Source organism: Teleopsis dalmanni, chromosome 2, assembly GCF_002237135.1.
Source record: "Teleopsis dalmanni isolate 2A chromosome 2, ASM223713v2, whole genome shotgun sequence".
Classification (NCBI taxonomy): Eukaryota; Metazoa; Arthropoda; class Insecta; order Diptera; family Diopsidae; genus Teleopsis; species Teleopsis dalmanni.
In genome coordinates this window covers 210025382-210040943 of record NC_051847.1, presented here as the reverse complement: position 1 = coordinate 210040943, position 15562 = coordinate 210025382, and the positions used below count along the sequence as shown (strand labels likewise).

At 31.9% G+C, this 15562-nt stretch overlaps 2 protein-coding genes across 2 annotated transcripts; one reads left to right on the top strand and one right to left on the bottom strand.

Moving 5' to 3' along the window:
- LOC119679836 (protein kibra-like) lies at nt 1-4796 on the top strand (the record flags this gene model as incomplete). Its single annotated transcript, XM_038092405.1, is given in 8 exon segments — nt 1-302; nt 361-1993; nt 2154-2334; nt 2407-2827; nt 2905-3210; nt 3282-3402; nt 3467-3676; nt 4261-4796. Coding segments are annotated over 8 exon segments (3625 nt in total), but the record flags the coding sequence as incomplete, so codon positions are not given.
- Nucleotides 4797-8784: 3988 nt separating this feature from the next.
- On the bottom strand, nt 8785-13297 carry LOC119676668 (putative mediator of RNA polymerase II transcription subunit 26). Its single transcript, XM_038087919.1, has 6 exons — nt 13199-13297; nt 11388-12446; nt 9770-10376; nt 9582-9610; nt 9113-9527; nt 8785-8858 (listed from the first exon to the last, which is right to left on the bottom strand). The coding sequence occupies exons 1-6, from the start codon at nt 13295-13297 to the stop codon at nt 8785-8787; spliced, it is 2283 nt and encodes a 760-aa protein (XP_037943847.1).
- Between the last annotated feature and the right edge of the window lie 2265 nt (nt 13298-15562).

Sequence of the window (15562 nt, the reverse complement as noted above, 5' to 3'; positions counted from 1 at the left end):
ATATACGAAACCGCAATCTTTTGAAGACTGTGTCGGAGATGAGTTGCCCGTTGGCTGGGAGGAGGCTTACGATCCAAGCATAGGACGATATTATATAAATCACATAGCACAAAGTACACAACTCGAAGATCCACGTCAGGAATGGAAATCAGTGCAAGAGCAAATGTTAAGTGATTATTTATCAGCGGCACAGGATCAACTGGAAAATAAACGAGAAATGTTTGATGTGAAGCAGCAACGTTTGCTTATAGCACAAGATGAATACAATCACCTTAATAAATTGGCAGCGAGTCGAAGCAGCTGTAAGTTGATTATAATATCTTTTTAATAAATTAAATTAATTTTTGTTCATTTCTGTAGTATGTTCATCGTCAAGCTCTATGAGCAGACATGATCCAGAACTGCTACGCGCTGATCTTGCTTTGGCACGAGAGCGTGTGCGTCAACTTAAGCAAGAACTGAATCATATAACTAATGACATAACGTTTACGGAACGTGGCATGAGTACCTTGTATTCAGTGGGTGAGAAAATCAATGCGCGTCAAAATGGCTGTTATGATATCGCAGAAGTACAGGCCATACACGAAGAGATGCTAAAGGTGCACAAATCGCTAGTATCAGGTGAAAAAGTGCGTGAAGAATTGATGCGTAGCCTAGTGCAAATTAAAAACGAATTAAGCCGTCAACAAATAAATGAAGAAAATGCTGACTTCATGAATACCACTTCTCCATTTGATCGTGTATGCGTTGCGTCGCAAACAGATCTTTGTGGCGCCGGTGATAACATGAATAGTGGCGCACGTTTCGCAGAAATGGCGAAAACGAAACTGCAATATGCAGAATGGCGTAAACATATTAAAAATTTGCAACAGCAGTTGGCTGATCATGTGGAGCGCATAGAACCCGGTCAATTGGAATCTGATAAAGATCGTATTCTCTTAATACAGGAAAAGGAGAAATTACTTAATGAACTGAATAGCATTTCAAATAAATCGCGTACACCTGAAGAAATAGAAGTCATACAAAAAACGCGTCGCAAACTGGAAGATGATTTGAATGAAGCGCACGAAGCTACAAGTCAATGTATTGCCAATCGTTTGCGTTTCCATGAAGAAAAGCAATTATTGCTAGACAAGCTACAAGAAGCAATTAAATACACAAAAATGCTAGAGGAACGTTTGAAATCCTTTTCCTCTGAAAGCACATTTTCAATTAGTAGCGGTTCCAGTTTGGGTTCACTTTCTACAGCGAGTAGCAAGAGTGCTCTTAGTTTTACAGATATTTATATTGATCCGTTTGCTGTAGATCCACAAATAGATGTGGTTGACTTAAGTCGCCGATCACAACGTCTATTCCAGCACCTGCAAGCACAACAAGCTGCACAACAATCACTCGCACAACATCCACAACTGCAGCAACAACAATCTTCAGAGATTTCTCTGTCACCACGCAGCAGTCTTTCAATGGAAACACCACCCGCCTCGCCTATGAAATATAATTCAACAACAGATCCAAAAGAAGAACGTACATATGCAAATACTTCTGCTCCGTTAGCACCACAATATCAGTCTAATAATGCAGCTACAACTACAAATGCACGCACGCATCCTAATGATTTGGATACATTCGTGCTTGACTGCATGATGCTGGAAGCAAAACTACAGAAACTCAATATGTCTTCACCAATTAATTTGGCTGCACCACTGTCTCCAATTTCAGAAAAACCATCTCTGCTGGATTTGCCACAAGAAATGGTCAGTCGTTCATCTTCAACCTCGAATACACGTTCTGTTTCAGCGGCGGTGAGTAATGAATCAGTTGCTGGCGATTCAGGTGTATTTGAGGCGTCTAGAGCACACTTACCCCGCAAGGAATTAGCGCAACTACAAATTGGTTTGAAATATTTAAAACAAAAAGGAGTGCTGGTGGTGTCCTTAGAGCGTGCGAATAATCTGTCGGCATTATGGACAGCTACAACGGACAATTCACAAGTGTAAGTAAAGTTTAATGAAAATTATCTGACATGTTAAAAAAAAATAAATCATTTGTATTATTAAAGCTTGGAAAAAACTTCTTGTATTAAAATTATGTGATGTACTCGTATATAAAAATAACAAAATTTTATTAAAACAATTTTTTCTTTTTTGTTATAGTTATTTACGTGCCGCTTTACTACCAAATTCGCTTACATCAATTCGCACAAATGCCGTATCAGACTTTCATAAGCCCGTCTTCAGTGAAACGTTTGCCGTGCCAATATCGCTTAGCAAACTACAAACAAAGAGTCTTCAAGTGACGGTAGTCAGCATGACTGGACAAAAAGAGGAAATAATTGTAAGTTTAATACAAAAAAAAAACATCGATTTAAATTAATTGACAATAAAACCCAATAATATTTTTTTATAGGGCACTGTGCAAATAAGCATGGCCGAATTTAATCCAGATGATTCAACGCTGAAGTGGTACAACGTGCTCAGTTCCAAATTCATAAATACTTTCGAGCCACTCGATATGCCGTCTACAAGTGCTGCAGCCGTAGCGGCGGCTACAGCACTGGCTGCAACAACCACACATACAACAGCTACTGTAACTACTGCCACCAACTGTAAAGAAGAATCTTCGGATGAATCCACAATAACATCGTCACAAACATCAACGTTAACGCGCAATCAAGCGCCACCTTTCGAATTACAAGAACAAATTACTGAAGAAGTAACAGAAAACTTAAATGGTGAAGATGAAGATGATGATGATGATGACGATGATGATGATGAAGAAGAGGAAGAGGAGGAGGAATTGGAAGGAGCCGTTGGTGGTTCTACAGATGGTAAGCATTTTAAATGAAATAATTTGATTTAACTAGAAAAGTAATGTTTTCTTCAATTTTTTATTATTTTTGTTTAGCTTTCGTGGCTGCTTATTTGATGAAACAAGAATATGCTGACAAACAAACAAATACAGAATGTGCTTTTCCGCCAGAAAAATCTCGTTCCAGCCAACAACAACAGATGTCAGATGATAGGCCTGTGAAACGTTCGCAAACCTTCACACCTTCAGCTGCTGTGGGTAAAAATCGTTATATATGCCGTTTAAATCGCAGTGATTCCGATTCTGCCATGCATTTCGGTGTGACACCGCATCCTTTCCATCGTGGTGCCATTGAGCGTCGTTCATTACGCATACATCCCAAAGCACCAAAATCAGTGACAAGTATGTATTGAAATGATGTAAACAAATTAAGAAAATAATATTAATGGTGTTTGTTTTTTCTTTTTATGTAGAACTACATCATACTCATATACCTAGAACAAGTTTAGATTTGGAGTTGGACTTACAGGCGCAGCATAGTAAGCTTTATTATCTTAATGATGAAATATCCAAGCTGCAAAACTTGAAAGAAACGTAAATATTCATTTAACATTTGAGTCGCTGAAAGCATTCTTATTTTTTCAATTTATTATTATAGTTTAGAAAAAGCGCGCGATAATATGGATCCTTTGATTGCCTCTTGGGCGATGGAAAATGAGGAATTCCAACGTTTAGTTGAACGTGCGGATCCTTCTAAGTGTCCTGAAGAAAAGCAATTACAAAAACTACTAATCAAAACAACCAAAGAAATTTATAAGCTGCGTAAAACAAAAGTGCCTAAAGGTTGTCCGGATTTAGTATCATTCAAGTAAGTAAAAATAGGACATGTATATTCATTAATTAATTTCTTGAGTAGACATTGATTTTTAAATATTTTTTACACTGGAAGATTATAAATATCTTCCCTCACATAATTATTAGTTTTATTACTCACTTACTGCTGTCCTTCTTTTCTAATGGAGCGCAGGGCCTTTGGAGCATAGGACATTAGTTTTCTAACATTTTTTTAAACATTAAATGGAATTAATTGCCGGCGTAAAATCAAACTCAAACGGTGTATTAAATCAGTATTGTTAATTTCGATAATTACTTACTTTAAGGAACTCCTTTTCAGTTTTAGAACTTTAATAAATGGCCTTGAACCGATATATTTGCCGGAGCGAAAATAAGAATCGAACCCAAAAAAAAAAATTTTGGTCTTATAACGGCTCCGCATTATACAGTTGGATAGTTTTTTCTTCAGAGACATTATTCTTCAGTTTTTAAAACTAAAATGTTTTATTAATAAATATACGTATATATTATATTTATTAATAAAGCAAAATATATTAAAATAAACAAATTTTTCTTTTTAAATATATAATTCTAACTGAATTATTTCCTTTATTTCAGAGAAAAAATATCATTCTTTACACGCAAAGGACTTTCAGTACCTGAGCTTCCACTTGATTTTTTAATACCTGAAGCTGATTCAATAGAGGAGGAGGAGGAAGAAGAAGAAGATGATGAAGATAATGCCGCAGAAACAGCCATTGCTATAAATACAGCTCTTGTTGCTAGCAGCAATAGGAATAAGAATCTCAGCGATAATCATTCAGGCGGTCGTAGAGAAATACCAGCGTACAAATGTAACGCCATATCGATGAGCACAAATGTTACAACAACACCAACTCAAGCGACTCAAGCGACACCCACAATAACAGCAACTGTTCCAACATTAGAGAAAACATTATCAAATAACACAACTAACAATGAAAACGATGATGTGAACCCAACAGAAACGTCAAAAGATGGCCATCGTTACACTTATGTTGTTGACCCTACCTATGGAGTAGAGGTTTAACTTAGATTACTGTTTGATTGGTAGGGCAGCAAGATATTAGTAATTTTAATTACACTTGTATATTATTGTAATTTATTTAATTTATAAACGTATTTAAGAAAATTTAAAGAATTTAATTGTATAAAATAATTTGTAATTTAATTATTATAACTGATGAAACAAATTTCGTGCCTATAAAATTTAATAGAAAAAGAAAAAAATTTTTAAATTTTAAGTAGTTGTTATGAAATTGTATAGAGAATGTAAATTTATTCATATTTGAATAAGAATTGTATAAGAATTTTTAATTTATATTTAATTTTAAGAATGGTAGCCATTCTTATTGTTAAGCTTAAACCTCTGCATTATATCCATTGATTCCCCTAAATTATAAACCGAAAACACCAACTGTGCATATGTAAATTTATATACTAATCCAATCATATGTTAACTGTATTCCTAAGACTATAACAGCTATACTGTTTGTTGATTATTAAATCCATATATACATATATAAATGAATATAAAAACTAACTTCATAATTAAGATAATAAAACTAAATTAGTGAAAATATTATAATGAACTTATTTTTGATGCATGTAAAATTTGCTAAAATTTTACTAAAAGCAAAATAATTTCCTTTTTAATTGTTTATTATTTTTATTATTATTATATTTAAATATAAACTGATTATATATTTTTTTTAAACTAACCATTTCAATGGGTGAATCTAAACTCTTATTTTTATTATATTTTTTAAAAAATACTTTTATTAAGCTTGCGTTTTTGTTGAGCTCGATTATATTATAATACTGATATATAATATGAAAAACATATTGTAATAAATGTTTTGTAAAAAAAAATTATTTATATAAAAAATTTTTAATATTTAAAAATAAATTAAATAAAACAATTCATGAATATTTTATTATTTATGTAAAATAAAAGAAATTTAATTAGCAGTTACATATACTTATATTGTAATAGCTTATATATTATATATTTAACAATATAAATAACTATTTATAATTTTAACAATTTTATTTTTAATTTTAGTTTTTAATTATTAATTTTAAAATTTGTTATATTAGTTTTACGGTAATTAATATTAAAAATAGTTATGTAAAAATCACTTCAAAATGTATGAAACGGAAAATACTGTTTTTTTTTGTACAACAATTTGTTGTAAGTTTTGTTGAAGTTAAATTAAACAAATCTTCTGTATAAATATTGGTAGTAAAATTATTATTTAAGAGATTTTGTAGTGTAATTTATGCGTAATTGGAATGCTTTGTTTCTTTTATTTTGAAAACTGTTCCATAAATTGATAATGAAATTGTGTGTGTGAAAAATGGAAAATTTGATATAAATTTTCATATCCCATCCCCCTCCAAAAAAAAATTACTCAAATTTTTAGTTTCTTTTTTTATAAAATAATGTAAAACAGTTTAAAAATGTATATTGTAATTGTGCAATAAACAAAATCAAAAACATTAAAACGAAGTCTTTTACTACTAAAAAAATTATATTTAATAATAATGGATTTCGCAGTATTGAATTTTATTCATTTATTAAATGCTTTATTCTTCTCCTTATTTAATTCTTTTAATGAAAATCTTCATAAATCAATACTTTGAATATTTTCAATATTTATATATATTTTTGATTATCCTTCACAAAATTTAAAGTCTCCGCATATCGTAACCTTCTAAGAAAACATTGAGCAATCATTAAGCTTAGTGCTTTCAGTCAACACCGGTTGGCCATATAGGTGTTTTGGAAATCTTTATCAGCACGATTTTGTCATTGCTATATTATTGTTCCGGTTGTAGTACAATTGAACCTAGAAATCAAATACGTTTAGAGAAAACATGACTAATATAAAGTGAGTGGGCGAAGATTATGTAGTGAAATTAGATAGGAAGAGGAAAGTGGGTGCTTTGAATTGAATTGTGCCTGTTTTAATTCTATTGTGTATTGTTTGATATTCTGGACCTGAAGTAAGCATAGTGGGTTGGATCACCCACAGATAAACTAGTTAGAGTGCCACTTTTTTATACTTGTTACAATGCAAATATTTTATAGATAAAGAAACATAATCTTGCGGAGGTTCAGATTTAAGTAAGGATGACATAAAAGGAGCTAAAATATGGATAAATAGACTGTAATTGGAAATTCAACAAACGTTACTGAAACCCAGACCGTAATATGAAGACATTTAAATTAAAGACCGTAATGTTACGGTCTTTGCTGTTTACAGTAATTTTCACATACTGCTTTACCGAGTCATGTTGACGTTACTTTTTCTTGGTAATATTATTCAGTTTATATGATTATTAAAGAAAGCTTAAAAGTATGCAAATTTATTTAGTTGGTCAATAAAGTTGCACTTTAATATATATATAGGGCTAACATTTGAACTGAAATGAATGGGTTTTACACAATATTTTTAAAGATTGGTAAAGAGATAGATTGTAGTAATAACTATCCCAGTAAAACTCGGATACTAAGAATTAAAATTTTTGGCGATATAACCGAAAAATTTTAAAGCACTAGAGTTGACTCTACAAATTTTAAGATAGGATTATTATTTATTTAGATAACATTCAGAGCAGAACCTTAGAAAAAAATCTGCTCTGGTGCCATAAAAATCGTAAGTTGGTAAATGCTTGACTCTATGAATTTTAATTAGAGATACAACTATTCGGTGCCTCCAATGAAGTAAGATGAGTAAAGTGGATAGACGATAATTACTAAATAAAAGAAAAAATATTCACTGTTGTTAAAAAATGTATTACTCACTCTTTGTTAGTTAATACTCGCAAATATTATTGCTTTATTATTTTGAGTTCTGTGAAAAGAAATCCATTGAGAATAGAAAAGTGAGTAACAGGAAATTTGCATATCCAAAATTTTTTTCAATTTTTAATCAATTGAATTCGTTTGGGGGTCTACTGAACAAATTTGAAAGGACTCAATTCTTAACTCTTACAGTCCTAAAAATTTTATATGAAATATTAAAGCAGTAGATGTTTCCAAGAACAAATGATAAAGGATTTGACAATACCCGTAACATCTACGATCAGCATAAGATTTTATTTCATTGACAACTTTTTTGCTGACGACTTCAAATAAAATCTCTTTTTTTATAGTATACTTTTTTAACATATTTTATTTTATATAAAATTTTTTTCTATTTGTTAACAATTGAATATTTAAACAAAACTCTAAATTTGTACAAAGAAAACTAAATGAATGTGGGCTTTGCTTATGAGCACGCGGGTCTACTGTTCAAATTTGACAGGGTTCAATTCCTGATACTTACAATCCAAAAATTATATACAGGCAATTGCAGCAGTAGATGTTTCTAAAGTCCAATAATGAGGAATTTTATCGGCTTAAAATTTTATTTGATTTAAACTATTTTTGTTATTAAGTTCAAAGAAGACCTAATTTTTGATAATGATACACTACATTAAAAAGTACTTTTTTTACATATTTTATATATATTATCGTTTAAACTATATAACCCCCTTAGCATACAGACTTCACTTAAATAAAAATTGTTTTGCTTTCAAATTTAAGTCAAACCACATTTTATATAATATAATTTTTTTAACATATTTTATTTATATTATCGTATAAAATAAATTATTATTAAGACATTAATTGCATTATTAAAAATATTTATATAACAATTTCATACATTTTCTTAAAATTATTTTGTTATTATATATATACAAAAACAAAAAAGAAATGTGAACAATAAAAATATTTGCATAAGTAGAATAGTTCAATGAAAAAATACATTTTTAGCAGAAAATAATTATATATTTTTTTCAATTTATAAAATTAAACTAATTTAAAATTAAATTATTTTTAAACTAATTTTAAAAAAATTTTGAAATATTTTGCAGTGCAGTGCCAATAGTGCTTAACAGTGTGTGTAAAAAAGTGTGCTGTCAATTTGCAAGTGTACGTACGATATGTAAGACCAGACACTCGTTTTGGTGAATTTGGTGAAAATACATCAAAAGTGCTCTTTGCTGAATAATTTTGGTGAATAACAGAAAAAAGTTGTAGTGCGTTTATTTTCAGTCCCACATTGGCGCCAAAATGCGTTCCACACAAGTTGCAGACGAGCTGGCTCTGTTAGTGCGCTTAGTTTCTATATTTAATTATTTGTTTTTATTTTTTATATTTTTATTTGTACAAAGAATTGGAAGTGGAGTAAAAATGCTATGCGACAGATTAGGACGGTAGAAAATACTCAGAATCCGCCATTGAAATGTAGATTTTGTGCTGAAAAGTTTTTAATGCCATGGTTAAGTGCTAGAATTTTACTTATTATTCTAAATTCTTCAAAATTATTTCTATTACTTAATGGACTATGACGGAATTTGTTTAAACTAAAATTATTACCTGTGGGGGATTTCTGCTGCTGCTGCTGCTGCTGTTGTTGTTGCTGATAGAATTGTTGTGCGTTTTGTTGCAATTGATTGCTCAAGTGTGGCTCCAAATGTTGCCTATAGAAATTTTGATTTGCTATATTTTGTTGCAACAATTGTTGCTGTTGGTTGTGCAGCGCTGTTGGCAATACTGCAGCAAATGAATTACTTTTTTGTATTTGTACTTGGTTTAGACCAAAATTACCCGTGCCTTCTTCTTGACGGAAGAAACGTGAACGATTGTCTTGTTGTTGTTGTGACTGTTGTTGTTGCTGCTGCTGAGTTTTTTGTATAGCATTGGTAACATAATTTGGTAGAACTTGTGATGGTTGAAATATTTGGAAGCTATGTTGAGGTGGCACTTGGAAGGCATTTAGTTCCAATGGTTGCTGCGGTTGCGGCTGCTGCGACTGTTGTGCTGATAATGTGCTGAATGTGGGTGCAAAGCTAAACTGATTTGATGGTTGAATTTGTACAGAACTAACAGAATTAACAGAATTGATGGAATTAAGTGAATTGGTAGGTGTGTGCAGTGCATTAGGTGAATTAAATGAATGGAGTGGTGAATTGAGTGATTTTGGTGAATTTATTAAATTGCTTGCTTCGAACGAATTGTGTGAATTTAGTGAATTTGGTGAATTTGGTTGATTTTGATTAAAAAGTGTTTTTTGTAAATTTTGAAAAACATGTTGTATTGGATCGTTTATCGGTAGTTGTTGTTGTGTAAGGAAAGTATTGGGCGTTAGATTGTTATTATTGTTGAGATTGTTGTTGTTGTTGTTGTTGTTGTTGCTGTTTCCTCTTGGTAATACATTACTGAATTTATTGGCAACATCATGCAGTGGCAATTGTTGCTCAAGTGGATAAGTTTGATGCAATGGTATTGTTTTGGTTTGTGAACTTGCTAAAAACTCCACAGATGGACTTATGGTGAAGGATGGTTGTTGTGTGGGCTGCTCTTGTTGCAGTGGCAGTGTTTGTATTGAAGGAATTGGTAATTGTTGACTTTGTATATTGCTTGGCTGTGAGTTGATGGTGACTGCTTGACGTGGTGCTCCACCGAACTTTGATTGTTCTTCTAATAATTTCAACTGGCGATAGATGAGTTCCTGCTGCTGTTGTGCTTGCAGTTTAAGCTGGTATATCTGCAATTCCAATTGGCGTTGCTTCTCAATGAGTAGATTGTTAAAATTCGATGGTTCATTTGGATTTTGTACTGCTGTTTGTGCTGATGGATTCTAGAAAAAGAATTGGAAAGTATGAAAATAATATCTAGTACATCATACGATCGTAGAAGCATAAAAACTTATGCCGTTTTGGATTGGTAAGTTTGGGTAGCTCTTTCACAAAATGAATAACACAATAGATTAATTATTAATACTTTAGGTATTCTGTTAGATTAATAAAATTTAATTATATTTAGTGGCAAATGAAAAGTTGAAAATTAAATTAAAACAACAAAATAAGCGGTACTGACTTATCAAAATATGTGTAGCTGTCAAATAATGTTGGTGTTAGGTTTGTTTAGGTTGAAGTGGCACAAAGGCTATTTGAGCTCAAACAATTGCCCGTTGTAGTACCACGGATTGGCGTTTGTTCATACGCAGACTAGAGGTCAGTGTACGAGCAATGCTGAAAGTTCTGATTCCCCCATTTAGGTAAAAATGAACCAATCAGACAATTCTATAAACTTCTCTGTCTCTAATTTTGCAGGAAAACTATATTGTTAGGTCGGTAAGAAAAGGGGCCTGCAGATTTTAGATCTTCTGCTAGCCCAAGATGAACCCTGCCGGATGAGTTGGAGCACAGTTTCCTATTCATCCGCAGAGCCAAAACCATGACAAAAGTCATTACTAACTGGTGATAAGCAGGTTTCGCCTTAATTGAAGCAGCCGACTGGTACGTATTTTGTCCAGTTCAAACCAGCTCAATTTAATTATTAATAGTATGTTCGATTGAGACCGAGTCTAAATCTAAGTCTTAAGTCTGATAATTTTGATTATTCAAAATATATTCTTTAATTTAATGCCAATTATTGCATATGCGTACATAAGTCGTATTTGTAGTTGTGCCTCTGAAAAAGGTAAGAACACTTTGGATCAAGAAAAATGGTATATTAAGGAAGTTTTACGGAAAGAGTTTGCAGAGGAAAGAGAAGAAAATATATAAAAGTTAAAAGAGCTAAAGATAAGATGTTCAAAAATTTAGTTGACATTGCTAGATATATACATAAGTGAATGAATACTTACAGCTTCAAAACTTGATGTTGGAATTGCGTTGAGTAAAATATTAGCTGCAGTCGTCACTTGGGTAGATTGTGTGGGCAATGGAGCTGACAACAAATTGTGGGCTGAACTTAACGCAGCACTTTGTGGGCCCCCGGGTAAAACATTAAACTTAGATATTGTTGGACCAGTGTGAACTGAAAATATATCAGCACTGCGTAATGTGGTCTCTGCTGTTGGTGTGGGAATAGGATGTACGATTGGGATAACTTTTTTAGCTGAGCCACGTTCGTCTAAGTCTACAGTAAAGGCCGTGACAAGAGGCGCTTCCTGTATGCGTATATCGTTCTTATCTACCAATTCAATATTTTCACCATCTTCATTGTGTGTTGGACGTGGTGTGGTGGTAGTTGTCGTTGTCGTAGTCGTAGTAGTAGGACGTCGCCTTGTCGTACGCGGTAGTGTTGTTGTAGTTGTAGTAGTAGTACTTGAGGTTATTGAATTATTTTTAGTTTTACGTATTTCAAATTTAACTTCAGCATTTTTATCGCTCGATATTTCATTTGAACGCAAAGCAGTGCCAACGCTGCGTGCTGCTTGCCGACTATCTTCAGCTGTGGCTTCTAGATCAGCAACAACTGTTGGTGAACCTAAATTTTGTGTGCCTTTTTTATTAGTTTGTTTAAAAATTTTTGAACTATCTATGAAAGAGGATAATAATTGTTCTGGAGCATTTTTCTCGTCTAAAACTGCAGTGTAGAATTGTACAGTTGGTACCACATCAGAGGCATTTGTGCTTTCTTCCAGTACTTCTTCATTGGCTTGTGTGGTGTTGGTTGAAATGGTACTGGCAATGCTGGTCACCAGGGTTGGTATTGTGGTAGTGGTTTCTTCTAGGATTTCTTCTGTTGCTGCTTCTTTTTCTAATTTATCTATGGCACGTAATAAAGCTTGTCTCACCGAGTAGTCCAATTTTTGTATGGCCTCACGCGGTATGACTTCATTCGTTTCTTTCGAACTATCATCGTCAGCGCAAGCATTGCTAAGACACAAAGCAATTACGAAGAGGCAGGTTATGTGTTTCTGTAACGAACAATTTTAAAAAGTTAAAGCTTTAATAAAAATGTTTAAAATTTAATATTTTTATATATATTTTTGTTTTTTTTTTATGGAAGTTTATTTAAATTTTATGCAATGATAATAATAACTAATAATAATTGTCGTGTACATTTAAAGTTAGCTCTGCAAGAAATGTGCAAAAAGTTAATGATGCTAAACTAATGTCGGTGTGGCGTAAGTGTGGTGAATATCTCTCAATGGGCTGAGAAAGTTGAACTCACTGACCCAATTGTGCGAGGTAAAATATATATTTTTTCTTTTTTTTTTTGCAATAATATTAACAAAATTAAGGCAATAAAAATTGAGTTGTTGAACCATCTATCCTGCATTTATTTCCTGCAATTATTTTTTTATTGACAGCAATTGAAGCTTTAACCTTTATCTTCAAGTAAACAGTTTAACTTAAATTAGCTCACTTAACTCACTTAGACCATATAGACCTTGAAGGTTATAATTTGTACTTATTAGCAACGTAATTTATAATTTCAAATTAAATTTGTTATGTTTATTTCATGCGTCTAAGCACATGCAGCCACCAATTAAGTCGTCTAACCGAATCTACATGTGTAAATCTTTCCGGTAGCTTTGTTGCAATTACGCGGTACGCAATACCTCAAATAAAAATTTATGAAAATTTCATTTTGCAGACTAAGACAAAAATGTGTGTCTTTAGCTAAAACTTAAGGTAAAATAAATTTTAATTTAATACAATTTACTGCAATTGCCACTGTAACATAACTACAATGCTGCGCTGAGCTGCGCTGCGCTGCGGGTAATGATGCTAAATATTTCTGCTCAATCCCGAACTTTTTCATTGTTTCATTGAAAACCTTTTAAGCGATGTTTAGCATTTGTTTTTGTTTGTAATTTTAATTTATTTTTTTTTCTTTTTAATTTTTCGAAATTATTTCTACTACAGTAAAATCGTTTTCCTTATTATTTGTTGCCTGTTGCCTATTGCCCGTTTGTCCGTTTGCTGCTTGCTGCTTGCTTGAAATTAGCGTAATTGCCGCTGCACCACTCAGGCACCTGCTGAGCTGCCAGTCGGTGTCTTGGCTCAAAGTCACGTTGTTGCCACTTTGCACCAATGGTTTCGGTTTTTGCAATTTTATCTTTGCTATTCAAATTACTCACTTTAAATTATATTTTGCTCTGGTTCAATATGAACGTGTCCAAACACTACCAACACCTTCCACATTCTTCCCGCTTCATTTCTAGCGGTAAACTTGGGGCCATCGCACACCCGTACCGCCATTATCAAGCTCGAAAATTTAATAATAAATTGTGCTTTTGTTAGGTGTCGATGATTGTGAATTGAAAGTGAATACTTGGATTGAATTTGATTTAAAATTCGCAATTGGTTTTTGTTCAGACTTTATATGATTTTAATGAAGTAATTTAGTTAATTCAATTTTTAGGATTAAAGATCAGAAGCAGCTAAAATTTTGGAAATTTGAAACTCTCATTAAGTCAGTTTGGAATTTTCAACTCTAACCTTAAATTGATGGAAATAATAGAGAGAAGGAGTTAATAAACATTTCACACTTTATTAAGACACTTCATTTTTAAAACGTAATTTTAATCTCAATAAAATATATAATATGTAATATTAATAAGAATACATATAAATAAATTAATATATATAAATATCTCAGTCAATCAAACGGTTCTAAAGTGTTTGAGTACAGGACGGGTTTTTCAGTTCAGTTTACATCCAGGACGGATTTTGATTCTCACATATCTCAAAACGAGATATCGATTCAGTTTAAAACTTTTCTACTTTGACTTTTCGTTTATAGGGATATTTTCGACAATTGTAAGGTAAGCGAGCTAGCCAAACGGGGTGCCTCAGATAATCATTAGGAACACCTTAAAAATCTGGGCAATTAGTTAACATCAAGTTAACATTTGTCGAATTTATTCTGTGCTTTTAATAAAAGATCGAAAGACTCAACACTATGTAGGCATATGTATGCAAGTTGGGCGCGTTCTGTTGAGAAAACATCAAGTACTCTCATTGAGAATGCTTTATAACATATTACTCTTATGGTAGCTTTGCTTACGGCTCACAACCGATTAGGGAACTATGAGTTAAAATCTCCCTTTTACTATAATTGTTCGTGTACCAATTTTGGAATGTACGATGAAATGTCTTACATTTGATTTGTTATTGTCCAACGTAGTACCGATTTACTATTTTTGAGGATGTTGGTCAACTTCAGAACATCGCACTTAAAAATTCTTCGTGGTTTGCCAAAGATTCAAACCTTATGTATATATATATATACATATATATATGTGATTATTAAACAAATCAGCCAAAAAAATGTGGAAGTAATATTGTATGTTCTAAGATTATAACAATATAGGAGCGACCATGAATATAATAAAGTTATAGTCTATATAACTTGGATACATTATTGGTCTACTGTATAAGTATATAGGAATTGAAAGAATATTGAGCTATATGGTAGTCCTTGAGCACCTGTGTTAGAACTACTTTTTCATAAGACAATCCATTAGTTCCTCGTCGAATATGCTGAAAATATCAAGTACGGAAAGCTTTTTTCTTTATGCACTCTAATAATTTTTTTTCTTCATTTATTAATGTATATGATAAATCATATACCATTCAATTAATAATAAAATAAATAATATATTATTTCATAAATAAGATGCAGTAAATATTATAAAATAGACGTAATTCTGATTATATGAGCTTTATTGGTTCTGGTTTTTATGCTGCATATTATTTATTTTTTAATTGTTGATTCCTTGACATTTAATACTAAATTTATAAAGAAATTCCGATTTACATATTTCCAATAGGAAATGTAATAATAATCCGCTTTGAGGAAGAAGCGGAATAAACTTCTAAATGTCGGTGTTGTTTATATAGATAATTGTATAAAATAAAAATAGAAATAAGACTTTCTTTATAAGTCTTTTATTTTAAAGATGAACATAAGCCTTTTTCCTATAGGTAGACTTTTTTTTATATTCCTTATTTCTTGAAAGTTGCTATTCATATTTTCTGTGATTATTAGACCAGTTCTGTTCACTTGGTGAGTACAAACTGA